Source organism: Trichechus manatus, unplaced genomic scaffold (assembly GCF_000243295.1).
Source record: "Trichechus manatus latirostris isolate Lorelei unplaced genomic scaffold, TriManLat1.0 scaffold00042, whole genome shotgun sequence".
Lineage (NCBI taxonomy): Eukaryota > Metazoa > Chordata > Mammalia > Sirenia > Trichechidae > Trichechus > Trichechus manatus.
The window spans coordinates 3213058-3229463 of NW_004443978.1; the positions used below are offsets into that span (position 1 = coordinate 3213058).

The 16406-nt window shown below is 39.3% G+C and overlaps 1 protein-coding gene across 1 annotated transcript in view; it reads right to left on the reverse strand.

Moving 5' to 3' along the window:
- LOC101345707 (cystatin-13-like) overlaps positions 1-15992 on the reverse strand; it is a 37671-nt gene extending 21679 nt beyond the window's left edge. Inside the window, exon 1 of the mRNA XM_004376474.1 lies at positions 15765-15992. Coding sequence (XP_004376531.1) covers positions 15765-15992 — 228 coding nt within the window. The remainder of the gene's footprint in view (positions 1-15764) is intronic.
- Between the last annotated feature and the right edge of the window lie 414 nt (positions 15993-16406).

Consider the following 16406-nt stretch of genomic DNA (forward strand, 5'->3'; position numbering starts at 1 on the left):
ATAATAGTAGGAGACTTCGACACAGCACTTTTGGTGAAAGACAGAACATCTAGAAAGAAACTCAATAAAGACACGGAAGATCTAAATGCCACAATCAACCAGCTTTCTCTCATAGACATATATCGAACACTCCACCCAACAGCAGCTAAGTATACGTTCTTTTCCAATGTACATGGAACATTCTCCAGAATAGACAACATATTAGGTCACAAAGCAAGCCTTAACAGAATCTTAAACGTTGAAATATTACAAAGCATCTTCTCTGACCATAAAGTCATAAAAGTAGACATCAATAACAAAAACAGCAAGGAAAAAAAAAATCAAATACAAGGAAACTGAACAACAGCATTCTCAAAAACTACTGGTTATAGAAGAAATCAAAGATGGAATAAAGAAATGCATAGAATCAAATAAGAATGAAAACACATCTTACCAGAACCTTTGGGACACAGTGAAAGCAGTGCTTAGAGGTCAATTTATAAAAATAAATGCACACATCCAAAAAGAAGAAAAGGCCAAAATCAAAAAACATTAACCCTACAAATCAAACAAGTAGAAAGAAAGCAGTAAAACAAGCCCTTGGGTGCCAGAAGAGAGGAAATAATAAAAATTAGAGCAGAATTAAATGAAATAGAGAATAGAAAAACAACTGAAAAAGTTAATAAGAACAAAAGCTGGTTCCTTGAAAAGATCAACAAAATTGATAAATCATTGGCCAAACTGACAAAAGAAAAACAGAAGAGGAAGCAAATAACCTGAATAAGAAAGGAGATGGGCGATATCACAACAGACCCAACTGAAATTAAAAGAATCATAACAGAATACTATGAAAAACTGTACTCCAAAAAATCTGAAAACCTAGAGGAAATGGACAAATTTCTACAAACACGCTACCTACCTAAACTAACACAAACACAGGTAGAACAACTAAATAAACCTACAACAAAAGAAGAGATGGAAAAGGTAATTTTAAAACACCCAACAACAACAACAAAAAACGCCCTGGCCCTGATGGCTTCACTGGAGAATTCTACTAAACTTTCAGAGGAGATTTAACACCACAACTACTAAAGATACTTCAGAGCATAGAAAAGGATGGAATACACCCAAACTCATTCTATGAAGCCAGCATAACCCTGATACCAAAACCAGGTAAAGACACCACAAATAAAGAAAATTACAGACCAATATCCCTCATGAACATAGATGCAAAAAATCCTCAACAAAATTCTAGCCAGCAGATTTCAACTACATATCTAAAAAATAATTCACCATGACCAAGTGGGATTCATACCAAGTATGCAGGGATGGTTCAAGATTAGAAAAACAATCAATGTAATCCATCACATAAATAAAACAAAAGACAAAACCACAGGATCTTATCAATTAATGCAGAAAAGGCATTTGACAAAGTCCAACACTCAATGATAAAAACTCTCAGCAAAATAGGAATAGAAAGGAAATTCCTCAACATAATTAAGGGCATTTATACAAAGCCAACAGCCAACATCATCTTAAATGGGAAGAGTCGGAAAGCATTCCCCTTGAGAACAGGAACCAAACAAGGATGCTTTTTATCACCACTCTTATTCAACATTGTGCTGGAGGTCCTAGCCAGAGCAATTAGGCTAGAAAAAGAAATAAAGAGCATCCAAATTGGTAGGGAAGAAGTAAAGTATCCCTATTTGCAGATGATATGATCAAATACACAGAAAACTCCAAAGAATCCACAAAAAAACTACTGGAAGTAATAGAAGATTTCAGCAAAGTATCAGGATATAAGATAAACATACAAAAACCAGTTGGATTCCTCTACACCAACAAAGAGAACTTCCAAGAGGAAATCACCAAATCAATACCATTTACAATAGCCCCCCAAAAGATAAAATACTCAGAAATAAATCTAACCAGAGATGTAAAAACGCCTATACAAAGAAAACAAAAGAAATTTACATAAGTGAAAAACATACATTTCTCATGGATAGGAAGACACAACATTGTGAAAATGTCAATTCTACCCAAAGCGATCTACACATACAATGAAATCCCGATCCAAATTCCAATGGCGTTTTTTAACGAGATGGAGAAACAAATCACCAACTTCATATGGAAAGGCAAGAGGCCCTGGATTAGTAAAGCATTACTGAATAAGAACAAAGTGGGAGGCCTCACACTACCTGATTTGAGAACCTATTATACTGCCACGGTAGTCAAAACAGCCTGGTACTGGTACAACAACAAATACACATACCAATGGAACGGAATTGAGAATCCAGACGTAAATTCATCCACCTACGAGCAGCTGATACTTGACAAAGGCCCAAAGTCCTTTAATTGGGGAAAAGAAAGTCTCTTTAACAAATGATGCTGGCATATCTGGATATCCATCTGCAAAAAACTTAAACAAGACCCATACCTCATACCATGCACAAAAACTAACTCAAAATGGATCAAAGACCTAAATATAAAATCAAAAAAAAAAATAAAGATCATGGAAAAAAACAAGGGACAATGCTAGAAGCCCTAATACATGGTATAAACACAATACGAACCATAAGTAACAATGCACAAACACCAGAAGAGAAACTAGATAACTGGGGGCTCCTAAAAATCAAACATTTATGCTCATCAAAAGATTTCACCAAAAGAGTGAAAAAACAACCTACAGACTGGGAAAAAATTTTTGGCTACGACAAATCCCATCAGCGTCTAATCTCTAAAATCTACAAGATACTGTAAAACTTCAACCACAAAAAGACAAATGATCTAATTGAAAAATGGGCAAAGGATATGAACAGGCACTTCACCAAACAAGACGTTCAGGCAGCTAACAGATCCATGAAGAAAAGCTCGTGATCATTAGCCATTCGAGAAATGCAAATCAAAACTACAATGAGATACCATCTCACTCCAACAAGGCTAGCATTAATCAAAAAAACACAAAATAATAAATGTTGGAGAGGTTGTGGAGAGACTGGAACACTTACACACTGCTGGTGAGAATTAAAATGGTAAAACCACTTTGGAAATCGATTTGCCACTTCCTTAAAAAGCTAGAAATAGAAGTACCATACGATCCAGCAATCCCACTCCTTGAAATATATCCTAGAGAAATAAGACCTTTCACACGAATAGATACATGTACATCCATGTTCATTGTGGCACTGTCCACAATAGCAAAAAAATAGACACAACCTAAGTGCCCATCAATAGATGACTGGATAAACAAATTACAGTATATTCACACAATAGAATACTATGCAACGATAAAGAACAACGAAGAATCTGCGAAATATAACGTGGAGGAATCTGGAAGTCATTATGCTGAGTGAAATTAGTCAATTGCAAAAAGATTATATTAGACCACTGTTATAAGAACCCAAGGTTTAAACACAGAAGAAAACATTCTTTGATGACTACGAGGGTGAGGAGGGAGGGAGGGGGAATTCACTAACTAGATAGTAGACGAGAATTATCTTAGGTGAAGGGAAGGACAAGACACAATACAGGGGAAGTCAGCACAATTGGACTAAACCAAAAGCTAAGAAGTTTCCTGAACACAGCCAAATACTTCGAGGGACAATGTAACAGGTGTGGGGGTCTGGAGACCATGTTTTCAGGGGGCAGCTAGGTCAATTGGCATAACAAAGTTTATTAAGAAAATGTCCTGCATCCCACTTTGATGAGTGGCATCTGGGATCTTTAAAGCTAGTGAGCGGCCATTTAAGATGCATCAATTGGTCCCAACCCACCTGGAGTAAAGAAGAATGAAGAACACCAAAGACCCAAGGGAAAATATTAGCCCAAGAGACAAAAGGGGCCACATAAACCAGAGACTCCATCAGCCTGAGACCAGAAGAACTAGATGGTGCCTGGCTACCACCAATGACTGCCCTGACAGGGAACACAACAGACAGTCCCAGATGGAGCAGGAGAAAAGTGGGGTGCAGAACTCAAATTCATGTAAAAAGACCAGACTTAATGGTTTGACTGAGACTGGAGGAACCCCAGAAGCCATGGCCCCTGGACTCTCTGTTAACCCAGAACTAAAACCATTCCTGAAGCCAACTCCTCAGACAAAGAATAAACTGGCCTATAAGACATAGAATGATACTCGTGAAGAGTGTGCTTCTTAGCTCAAGTAGATACATGAGACTAGATGGGCAGCTCCTGTCTGGAGGTGAGATGAGAAGGCAGAAAGGAATAGGAGCTGGTTGAATGGACACAGGAAATCCGAGGTGGAAAGGAGGAATGTGCAGTCACATTATAGGGAAAGCAGCTAGGGTCACATAACAATGTATGTATAAGTTTTTGTATTAAAAACGAACTTGAGCTGTAAACTTTCAACTAAAGCACAATTTAAAAAAGAGAGAGAGAGACAAAGAAGATACACAAGAGATGGGTAGGAGCAATTTGAAGTGATAATTACTGACAATTTTCCAAAATTGGTGAATGTCTTCTATCCACAGAACCAACCCTAATCAGGAAAAGCAAAAAGAAATCCACACCTAGGGCCATAACACTAACACTGCAGAAAATCAAAGACAAAGACAATATAAGAAAAGTAGAGAAAAGATACATGAACTTCAAGGGGCAACAATTAGACTGAGAACAGCTTTTTAACCAAACAACAGTTAGATTGAAAACAACTTTTTAAGCCAGAAGTTGCTAGGAAAAAAAATACCTTTAAAATGAGAGTGACATAAACACAAGTTAAAACGAAAACTGAAATGATGTCACCAGATGGTATGCCCTAAGGAAAATACTAACCAATTTTCTTCAGGAAAAAGAGAAAATATCACAGACGGAGGATCAAAGGTGCAGGAAGCAATGAAAAACCATGATAATAGAAAATATGTGAGTAAGTCTAACCCGTTGCTGTAGAGTTGACTGTAAATATTAATTATAGAAACATAATAATAACTAAGTCTTACAGGATTTAAAATGTCATCCCACAGGATTTAAAATGTTATGTTTTAAAATGTTAAAATTTTTAACTCCATCTCTTCGACATAGTTACATTTATTTCTAAGTATTTAATGGCTTTTGATGATATTGCAAATGATGTTGTTAAAATTGTAATGTGTCATTGTTTATCTTTCACATTTACACCTAGAAGAAAACAATCAGGAATTGTTTTTATGTTTGTTTGTAGGATATGAGAAAGGGATCAAGGTTCACTTTCCCTGTGTGATTATCTAACTGATATAGCACCATTTATTGAAAAGATCGCCCTCTTCCACTACACTGCATTGGTAATCTATCTTAAATCAGGGGTCCAATTTATGTATGTTTCCTGTGTGTTTGTATGCATGTGGCAGGTTCTGGGTCCTCTCTTCAGTTCCATTGGTCTATTTTTTTATGTCCATATTGATACCACCATGCTTTAATCAACTATTGTTTTATAACAAGCCTTGCTGTCTGTGTGTATATGTCTTCCAACTTTATTTTTATTCTTCAAGATTGGCTTGGCTATTCTTGGCCTTTTCCATTTTCATCAAAATTTTAAACTCACTTTGTCAATTTCTCAAAAAAAAAAAAAACTTTTGGCAATTTGATTGGGACTTCTTTAAATACATAGAACAATTTGAGGAGAATGTGATTTTTATAGTACTGAGTTTTTCAATCCATTAACATAGTATTTCCATTTATTTAGGTCCTCTTGAATTTCTTTCCATAATGCTTTGTAGTTTTATAAGTAGAAGTCTTGTGCATACTTCATCACATTTATTTCTAAATATTTAATGGCTTTCACTTTTGGTGATATTGCCACTGCTATTGTTAAAATTTTAAACTCCATCTGTGTAAAAACACTAACATAAAAGGGAAAAGAATTTCTCATTGCATATATCTGAATTCATATCCAGAATATATCAAGAATTCCTACAAAAGGACAAAAGACTTAAATAGGCTTTTCACAATATAAGATGTGCAAGTGGCAAATAAGCACATTAGTCATCGGTGTTATGCAAAGCCGCAAGAGACCAACATGCACCCACCAGAATGACTAAATTTAAAAAGAATAATATCAAGTGTTGGTTTTAGGGTCTCATGCATTTCTTATGGGAATATGAATTGGTTTAATCAGTTTACTAAATTGTTTGCTAGCACCTACTAAGTTAAGATTTGCATACCCTAAAACCTGTTGATTCCGACTCATAGCAACCCTATAGACAGTGGTTAAGCGTTTGGCTGCCAACAAAAAGGTCAGTAGTTGGAATCCACCAACCACTCCTTGGAAACTGCATGGGGCAGTTGTACTCTGTCCTATTGAGTCACTATGAGTTGGAATTGACTCGACGGCAGTGGGTTTGGTTTTGGTTTTGTATACCCTAGGACTCAGTGATTCCACTTCTAGATTTACGCTCAACTTCAAATGCATACACACGTACAAATATTTCATAGGGTCACTATTCATAACAGTCAAAAACTGAAAACAACCCAAATATTCATCAATAGAAGGGACAAATAAATTTTAGTATATTCATATAATGAAATACTAAGCAGCAATAAGAATGAACATATGGAAACACAATCATGTTGAAAGAAAAAAAGCTAAACTGAAATAATACATAATATAGTATTCTATTTATGTAAAATTCAAAAAGCAAGGTAAAACTACAGTGTTAAGGGATGCATGCTAAGGCTGTAAAAGAAAAGCAAGGCGAGGTTCACAGTAAATGTTGCCTTTGGGGGACAGCATGGGAGAATGGCTTGCAGAGACTTCTGGGGCTCACAATGTTCTTTCTAGACTATTTAGAGGATGTTTCATGAGGGTTCACTTAATGATTCATTAGGCTTGACATTTGTGTTTTACAGATTTTCCTGTTTTTATGTGGATCTCACAATAAAAAGATTTTTTTAAATGCACATTCAGATTTTTAAAAAACCCCACCCATCTGTCAGTTTGTCATACAGTGGGGGCTCGTGTGTTGCTGTGACGCCGGAAGCTATGCCACCACTAGTATTCAAATACCAGCAGGGTCAGTCATGGTGGACAGGTTTCAGCTGAGCCTCCAGACTAGTACAAACCAGGAAGAAGGAGCTGGTGGTCTACTTCTGAAAAAAATTAGCCAATGAAAACGATATGAATAGCAGCAAATATTGTCTGATATAGTGCCAGGACATGAACCCCTCAGGTTGGAAGGCACTCAAAATATGACTGGGGAAGAGCTGCCTCCTCAAAGCAGAATCCACCTTAGTGACATGGATGGAGGCAAGCTTTTGGGACCTCTAATTTCTGATGTGGCACAACTTAAAAATCAGAATGTGGAATGTTCAAAGTATGAATCTAGGAAAATTGGAAATTGTCAAAAATAAAATGAAACATATAAACGTCGATATCCTAGGTATTAGTGAGCTGAAATGGCCTGGTATTGGCCATTTTGAATCACACAATCATACGGCCTACTGTGCTGGGAATGACAAATTGAAAAGGAATCACTTTGTATTCATCATCAAAAAAACATTTCAAGATCTATCCTGAAGTACAACGCTGTCAGTGATAGGATAATATCCATATGCCTGCAAGGAAGACCAGTTAATACACTATTATTCAAATTTATGCACCAACCACTAAGGCCCAAGATGAAGAAACTGAAAATTTTTACCAATTCCTGCAGTCTGAAATTGATCGAACATGCAATCATGATGCATTGATAATTATTGGTAAATGGAATGAGAAATGTGGAAACAAAGAAGAAGGAACAGTGATGAGAAAATAAGGCCTTGGGGATAGAAACAATTCTGGAGATAGTACGACAGAATTTTGCAAGACTAATGATTCCTTCATTGCAATACCTTTTTTCAACAACAGATGGAATACACAGGAATACACATCTGTGAAAATGATGATGGAGAAGTTCAATATCATCAGTTAGAACAAGGACAGGGGTTAACTGTGGAACAGACCGTCAATTACTCCTATGCAAGTTCAAGTTGAAGCTGAAGAAAATTAGTATCAGTCCACAAGAGCCAAAGTACAACATTCAGTATATCCCACCTGAATTTAGAGACACTCTCAAGAACAGATCTGACACGAGTAAGATAGTACACAATACTGGGGAAGCCAGCACAACTTGTACGTAGACACGTCCAAACTCCCTGAGGGACTCAATTGCTGGGCAGACAGCTGTGGGACAAAGGTCTCAGGGAACATCTGGCTCAATTGGCATAACACAGTTTATAAAGACAATGTTGTACATTTTACCTTGGTGAGTAGCATCCGGGGTCTTAAAAGCCTGTGAGCAGCCATCTAAGATACTCCACTGGTCTCACCCCTTCAGGAGCAACGGAGAACAAAGAGAACAGGATACAAGCACAAGATTAATCCAAAGGACTAATGGACCACAGCTACCACAGCCTCCACCAGACTGAGACCAGTGCAACTAGATGGTGCCCAGCTACCACAACTGACTGCTCTGACTGGGAGCACAACAGAGGGTCCTGGACAGAGCTGCAGAAGGATGCAGAACAAAATTCTAACTCATAAGAAAAGACCAGATTTACTGGCCTGACAGACTGGAGAAACCCAGAAAGTATGGCCCCCAGATATCCTTTTAGCTCAGTGGTGAAGTCACTCCTGAGGTTCACTGTTCAGCTGGGAATTGGACAGCCCCATAAAACAAAACAGACTAATGAGGCACAGGGACGAGGACTAGAAGGCAGAAGGGGACAGAAAAGCTGGTGATAGGGAACCCAAGGTTGAGAAGGGACAGTGTTGACATGTCGTGGGGTTGTTAACCATTGTCATAGGGCAATATGTGTACTGTTTAATGAGAAACTATTTGTTCTGTAAACATTCATCTAAGGTATTGAAAAAAGATGAATTATCTATGTGAGATAAAATTGACAACAGCAACACAAGTTTTGATGGGAAGCCTAGGGAGCAGTGAGTTGAAGATAATGGTGATGGAATAATTTGGAAAAGGATAGTGAGAATAGCAGCACAACTGGAAGAATGTAATCTATTCTGAATTGTACATGTAAAAACTTTTGAAATGGTGTAAATTTGTCTATGTATGTTTTCAACAAAAAAGAAAAAAAAGTCCTCTAAGGTCGAGAAGGGAGAGTGTTGACATGTCATGGGGTTGTTAACCAATGTCATAAAACAATATGTGTACTGACTGTTTAATGAGAAACTATTTGTTCTGTAAACCTGTATCTAAAGAACCATAAAAAAAAAATTTGTATATAAAAAAAAAAGAATAGATCTGACACATTGAACACTAATGGCAAAAGACCAGACAAGTTGCAGAATGACATCAAGGACATCATACATGAAGAAAGCAAGAGATCATTAAAAAGACAGGTAAGAAAGAAAAGACCAAAATGGATGTCTGAAGAAACTCTGAAACTTGTTCTTGAACATCAAGTAGCTCAAACGAAAGGAAGAAATGATGAACTAAAAGAGTTGAATAGAAGATTTCAAAGGACGGCTCAAGAAGACAAAGTAAAGTATTATAACAACATGTGCAAAGACCTGGAGTTAGAAAACCAAAAGGGAAGAACACGCTCAGCATTTCTCAAGCTGAAAGAACTGAAGGAAAAATTCAAGCTTCAAGTTGCAATAGTGAAGGATCCTGTGGGCAAAATACTGAATGCTGCAGGAAGCACCAAAAGCAGATGGAAGGAATACACAGAATCACTGTACCAAAAAGTCGACAATCAATCATTTCAGGAGGCAGCATATATTCAAGGACTGACGGTACTGAAGGAAGAAATCCAAGCTGCACTGAAAACACTGGTGGAAAACAAGGCTCTAGGAATTGGCGGAATACCAATTGAGATGTTTCAACAAAGGGATGCAGCGCTGGAAGTACTCACTCATCTATGTCAAGAAATTTGGAAGATAGCTACCTGGGCAACCGACTGGAAGAGATCCATATTTATGCCTATTCCAAAGAAAGGTGATCCAACAGAATGGGGAAATTATTGAACAATATCATTAATATCACACACAAGTAAAATTTTGCTGAAGATCATTCAAAAGCAGCTGCAGCAGTACATCAGCAGGGAACTGCCAGAAATTGAAGCCGGATTCAGAAGAAAACACGGAACCAGGGATATCATTGCTGATGTCAGATGGATCCTGGCTGAAAGCAGAGAATAACAGAAAGATGTTTACCTGTGTTTTATTGACTATGTAAATGCATTCGACTGTGTGGATCATAACAAAGTATGGATAATATTGCAAAAAAATAGGAATTCCAGAGCACTTAATTGTGCTCAGGCAGAACCTGTACATAGAACAAGAGACACTCCTTCGAACAGAACAAGTGGATACTGAGTGGTTTAAAGTCAGGAAAGGTGTGTGTCAGGGTTGTATCCTTTCACCATACCTATTCAATCTGTATGCTGAGCAAATAATCCAAGAAGCTGGACTATATGAAGAACAATGAGGCATCAGGATTGGAGGAAGACTCATTAACAACCTGTGTTATGCAGATGACACAACCTTGCTTGCTGAAAGTGAAGACTTGAAGCACTTACTGATGAAGATCAAAGACGACAGCCTTCAGTATGGATTACACATCATCATAAAGAAAACAAAAATCCTCACAACTAGACCAATAAGCAACATCATAATAAATGGAGAAAACATTGTAGTTGTAAAAAGATTTCATTTTACTTGGATCCACAATCAACGCCCATGGAAGCAGCAGTCAAGAAATTAAACGATGCATTGCATTGGGCAAATCTGCTTCAAAAGACCTCTTTAAAGTGTTGAGAAGCAAAGATGTCACCTTGAAGATTAAGGTGTGCCTGACTCAAGTCATGGTATTTTCAATCGCCTCATATGCATGTGAAAGCTGAACAATGAATAAGGAAGACTGAAAAAGAATTAACTCCTTTGAATTATGGTGTTGGCAAAGAATATTGACTATACCATGGACTGCCAAAAGAATGAACAGATCTGTCTTGGAAGAAGTACAACCAGAATGCTTTTTGGAAACAAAGATGGTGAGACTCATCTCACATATTTTGAACATGTTATGAGGAGTGATCAGTCCCTGAAGAAAGACATCATGCTTGGTAGAGGGTCAGCAAGGAGGTGGATTGATTGACACAGTAGTTGCAAAATGGGCTCAAGCATAACAGTGATCATGAGGATGACGCAGGACCGGGGAGTGTTTCATTATGTTGTACATAGGGTCGCTATGAGTCAGAACCAACTCAATGGCACCTGACAATAACAATTGTTTTTTTAAGTTTTTAAAAAGAATAACGGAGAAGACTTGTCCTCAATAACAACATTAGGATATTGGTCCAGGAACAGAGAAGCAGCTCAAGGGAAGAGAATCGAGAATCCTGCCACAGATCCAATTATATTTGGATACTTAACTCTATGGAGAGCCAGCTTTTCAAATCATAGAGGCTCTTTCATACAGGAGGTTGGGACATCTGCCTCTTCATTTCCAAAGCTTAATGTTAGACTCATGTTCACATAATACACAGAAACAAATCAAAGCTAGATTAATGAGCTAAGAAAATGAAACTTTAAAACTAAGTAATTTCTATATTCTTTTGATAGAAAAAGACTTCTTATGCAAGACACAAAACCCAAATAATATATAGGAAGAAAAAGATAAATATTATATCAATATTTTTTAAATCTAAAGACATAAGCAAAATTAAAATGCAAATGACAGGTAAGTACAAAATATTGGCAACATACATAAAATAATCAATTAATATACAAAACACACAAAAAAAAATCCCTACTATTCTGTAAGAAGGAGGCAAAAACACAGAAGACGAAGGAGAACAATTCACAGAAGAAAACACATATTAGCAAGAAACTCAGTCAAAGGTGCAGCGCTTCACTGGTAATACAGAATACAAAGGGACAACGAAAGAGAAACATAAAAAGATGTCATTTGTCTGCATCTACCAGCTTAGCAAACATCTAAAAGGCCCAGTGTTGGTGAGAATTAGCAGCAAGAGGTGCTCACAGACCTGCACCATTGGTGAGAATCTAAATTGATTCAGGCCTTTTGGGGGACAATTTGCCGTTATCTTGCAAATACACTCCTAACCAAGGAATTCAAATTTAAGATAAATATTCTGGAAATGTATCTAAAGGAATATTAATTGCTGCACTTTTCCTGTAAACTAAGCTTACTGTCCTTTAGGAAAATGGATGAAGAATTATGGTGCATGCATTTCATGGAGTACAACAGGTTCCAAGACATATTTTAAGTGGCAAAAATATTATATCACGGAATAGTATATAAAGTATGATTATATAACTATAAAAACATAGTTTTAAAATGTTCAGGCATGTGTGTAAGTAAATAGAAAACATCTGGAAAGACAGCCAGCTGTGGCCTCCGGAATGACAAGTGAGACTTGGAAATGCCTGAGGGTCAGTGTTGACTCACTCTTTTCTCAATGAATTCCATACATACTCCTTGAATTGTTTTATACAGTGTGTCAGGTTTTCTCAACCTCTGCACTGTTGACATTTGAGGCCAGATAACTCTCTACTGTGGGGGCTGTCCTGTGCGTTGTAGGATGTTTAGCACTAGATGCCAGTAACACCTCCCTTCTCCTCCCCACTCCCCATCTCCACACCAGTTGTAACATTAAAAAGTCTCCATCCAGATATTGCCAAATGTCCACTGGGTAGCAAAATTGTCCCCAGTTGAGAACAACTGCTGCATATTCAATTAATTTCCAAGTTAAAATTATAATAAAAACAGACTGATCTAAGACATACTTATCATCCACCCAACCAACCAAGCAACAGCCCAAACAGCCTCAGAAGTCCAGGAAATGGGAGGCAGACAGGGGTCCTGGCAGCTGAGGCCGCCCCTCTCTCCTTTCATGAGCAGGACCCTCTGACTCTCCTGAACTTCTGTGACATCACCTCCTCTCCCTTGGCTGGACTTGTTTCTACCACCTTCACAATGAGTCCCCCAGAGGCAGTAGTATGTCCTGACTCAGAGCAGGGCAGCCTGGGATTAAATTGGGGCTCTCCTCCTTACTGTGTGACTCTGGGCAAGTTACTTCACCTCTCCGTGCCTCAGTTTGCTCTTCCGTGAAACTTGAGTGAGTGAGCATGTGAAAACCAAAGGGACCTGGCACAAGTAAATGTTATATACTTGTTGGCTGTGGCTCAAGGATATGTAGATGTTCATTGTTACCAGCATTCCCATTGCTCAAACTCTGTGCTCAGAACCTCAGGCAACTATGATAACAAGTTGTGTCAGCAAACCTTTTCTTAAAGGGCCAGAAAGTAAATATTTTAGGCTTTGCATGCCACAGGGTCTCTGTTGAAACCACTCATATCTTCTGTGGCAGCACGAAAGCAGCCATAGGTGATATACAGCAAATGAGCAGGGCCATCTTGCAACAAAACTTTATTTATAACACTGCAATGTGAATTTTATATAATCTCCATGTGTCACAAAATATTGTTCTTTCTTTTAACCATTTAAAAATAAAAATCCATTCTTAGCTCATGGGCATACAAAACAGGCTATGGACCACATTTGATCAGCAGGCCATAGTCTACCAACCTCTGATATAGATCTTTGCACTTTTTACTTAAGTCATCCAATAAGATACGGCTGTTTTCTTTATGTAGGGCCTGTATGTATGTTATTAATTTTATTTTAAATTATCATCAAGAATTGTTCTTCTTAATTTTGTTTTGTTTTATTTTTGTTTCCGGGAGGAGGTGCATTTTTCTCTCTTCAGTATGTTTTCCAATGGTATGAAGCTGGAATGTCGAGGAATTTTAAATGCCTGTGTTGAAACTGAGGAGCCCTGGTGGCTCAGTGGTTAAGAGCTTGACTGCTAACCACAATGGAATCCACCAGTTACTCCTTGGAAACCTTATGGAGCAGTTCTACTCTGTCCTATAGGGGTGCTATGAGTAGGAATCAGCCCGACACCCTCTTTATGAACCTATTTCTATCTGATTCTTTTGAATTCTTGTCTGCATTGAAAAGTATACAGTGAACTAGGTAATAAAATATCCATACATGAAAAGACGAGCAAATAGCACAAAATGTAGATAGTTTTTGAGATATATAGGTATTAAATTTATTGTTAAACACCTGCCTATGAAGCAGGAATCTATTTCTCTTGGTGTAAGTAGGGAAGCGTAATACAGAGGAGTTCAAGGAAGAGGGATAATTCTGGAAAAGTTGGGAACTTCACTAAGAACAGGCACTAAATATGCATGAGGCATCCCCTGGCCAGGTTAAGAAAATGCGAAATGAGGGCAGTGGTCTGGTGGCCTGGGTGGACAAACTGCAGAGGTTAAGGGAAGAGATGGAGAGAATCAGGAAGGTGACTCTGTGGGCGGGGGCACTGGCGCGCTGAATTCCATCCAGCACGGTCCCATTCACCCCCCAGCCACTCTCTCCGGGTTCTCAGCCTCCAGGCTAATCCATCTGGTTCTGGTGTTTTTGATGCACCCTCCTGCTTCCTACCCCAGGGCACTGAGCGCTCCTTCTTGTGGGATGATGTGTGTGTTTCATCCCATGTTATCTGTGAGAAGTCAGCTGACCACCTGAGGCTCCTGCCCTGTGGGTAGTGCATCCTACACAACCACAGTGCGGTTGTCTCTCTCAGGGAGTTTAAACTGGGCACAAAGCTCTTTTCTCTACCACACAGCCAGAGTTCAAATGTCCCCAGTTGTCCTAATAACAACTTCCTGGTCGTTTTTCTTAATCCAAGATCTCACTCAGGCCTATACTTGGCATTTAGTTGTCATGTTTCTTAAATCTCCTCTAATCCAACACCAGCTATTTACTCCCGTCTTAAAGACACTGGTATTTTAAGTGGTTTCAAAGAACTTCCCATCACACGCGTTTGTTTAACTGCTCTTCATGACGGCATTCGGGGATGCACTTCAGGCAAGAAGACGCTAGGGGATGCCGTGTCCCTCGGCCCACCACGTCAGGGCGGGAAGGCTGAGCATTTAGTGAGGGGACGGTCACAGAGTTCCTGACTGTAAAGACATTCTTTTCCCCTTGTAATCAATTAGCAATCGCTGCAGTGATTTGTTCCCCAGCAATCGCTCATCCTGGGATAGTGGCACCCATTGACGGCCTTTGCCTGAATTAATTCCACAAGCAGTTAAGCCCTTGGCTGCCAACCGAAAGGTTAGTAGCTTGAACCCACCCAACAACTCTGCAGGAGAAGGACCTGGTGATCTGCTTGCATAAAGATTACAGCTTAGAAAACCCTACAGGGCAGTTCTATTCTACGTCATAGGGTTGCTATGAATCGGAATCAACTCAACAGGACCCAACAACAACACGTGTTTGCAAACGGATTTTCTAGTTAAATCCCTTCTTTCACATCTATTAGTAGGCACTTTTCTGTAAGGAAGAGCTGTCCGCTCTGCACCAGGCCCTTTTCTCCGTGTCTGCTGGACCCACAGTCTCCTTGCTTGCTCCTTGGGTTATGACCTGTCAGTCCTGTCTGATGCCAGATTGTCCCAAACTTGGCCCCTCAGAGCCCCTACAAGCTGTCTTCTTTGCTCTTACCTATACTTTTTGATGTGACTATACCAATCTTAAGTTATTTTAATGAATATTTTATATTCCAGCTCCATCTCAAAATAATAAAGGATGCAGTATAATTAATTTTCCTTCAAAAACTCCTAAAATAAAACTAACTTTTTTCGGCTAAAGGCCTCTCTCAGTTGTGTTTTCCATTCCCAGTTCCCATAACCATCCATGGATAATGGGTTCCCACCCTGACAGAGGCCGTGGCGTAAGAGCAGGGACAGATGCAACACCTACCTGCTCCTGGGATTTTAGGATCTTCATGACCCTGAAGGTGTACTTGTCCTTGCTGGCCTTGTTATACTCCTTCATGGCGTACCAGAGTGCCTGCTGCACGTAGACATAGGTCTCAGGGATATCTTGGAATTTTCTCACCACCTTTGGTGAACCCCAGGCTTGGGCACTCCTGGGCACAAGAGCCACAAGGGCCCCCAAAAGCAGCAGGGTCTGGCAGGGGCTGGCCATGGCCGTCCTTCCAGGGCCAAGGCTGGAGGTGGGCTGAGTGCTCCTACCACCTCTGCTGGGGCACAGCTCTCTGCCCCACGGCCTCTTGGAGCACTGCTGGGGTAGAGGAATGACCCGCTGGTAAAGCTGTCTCTTACGGCTTCTCCCTCTCCTCCCACCAAAAGAAGCTCAGTGAGAAAGCTGCAGTCACAGTCCAGCCCATTTTGCCATCTTGGCACTTTCCTTTCTGGATAGATTCATACCTCCACACACTCACATGCACACACACGCATGCACACGTGTGTACACCCACACACATGCACAGACAGGTACAGGGTCTGCAGTGCACGTTCCCACTGGAGAATATGGGTCTCAGAACTCACCTTATTCTCCCAAAGCACGTATGGAAACTCTCAGCCATTATCCTAAGCCTTT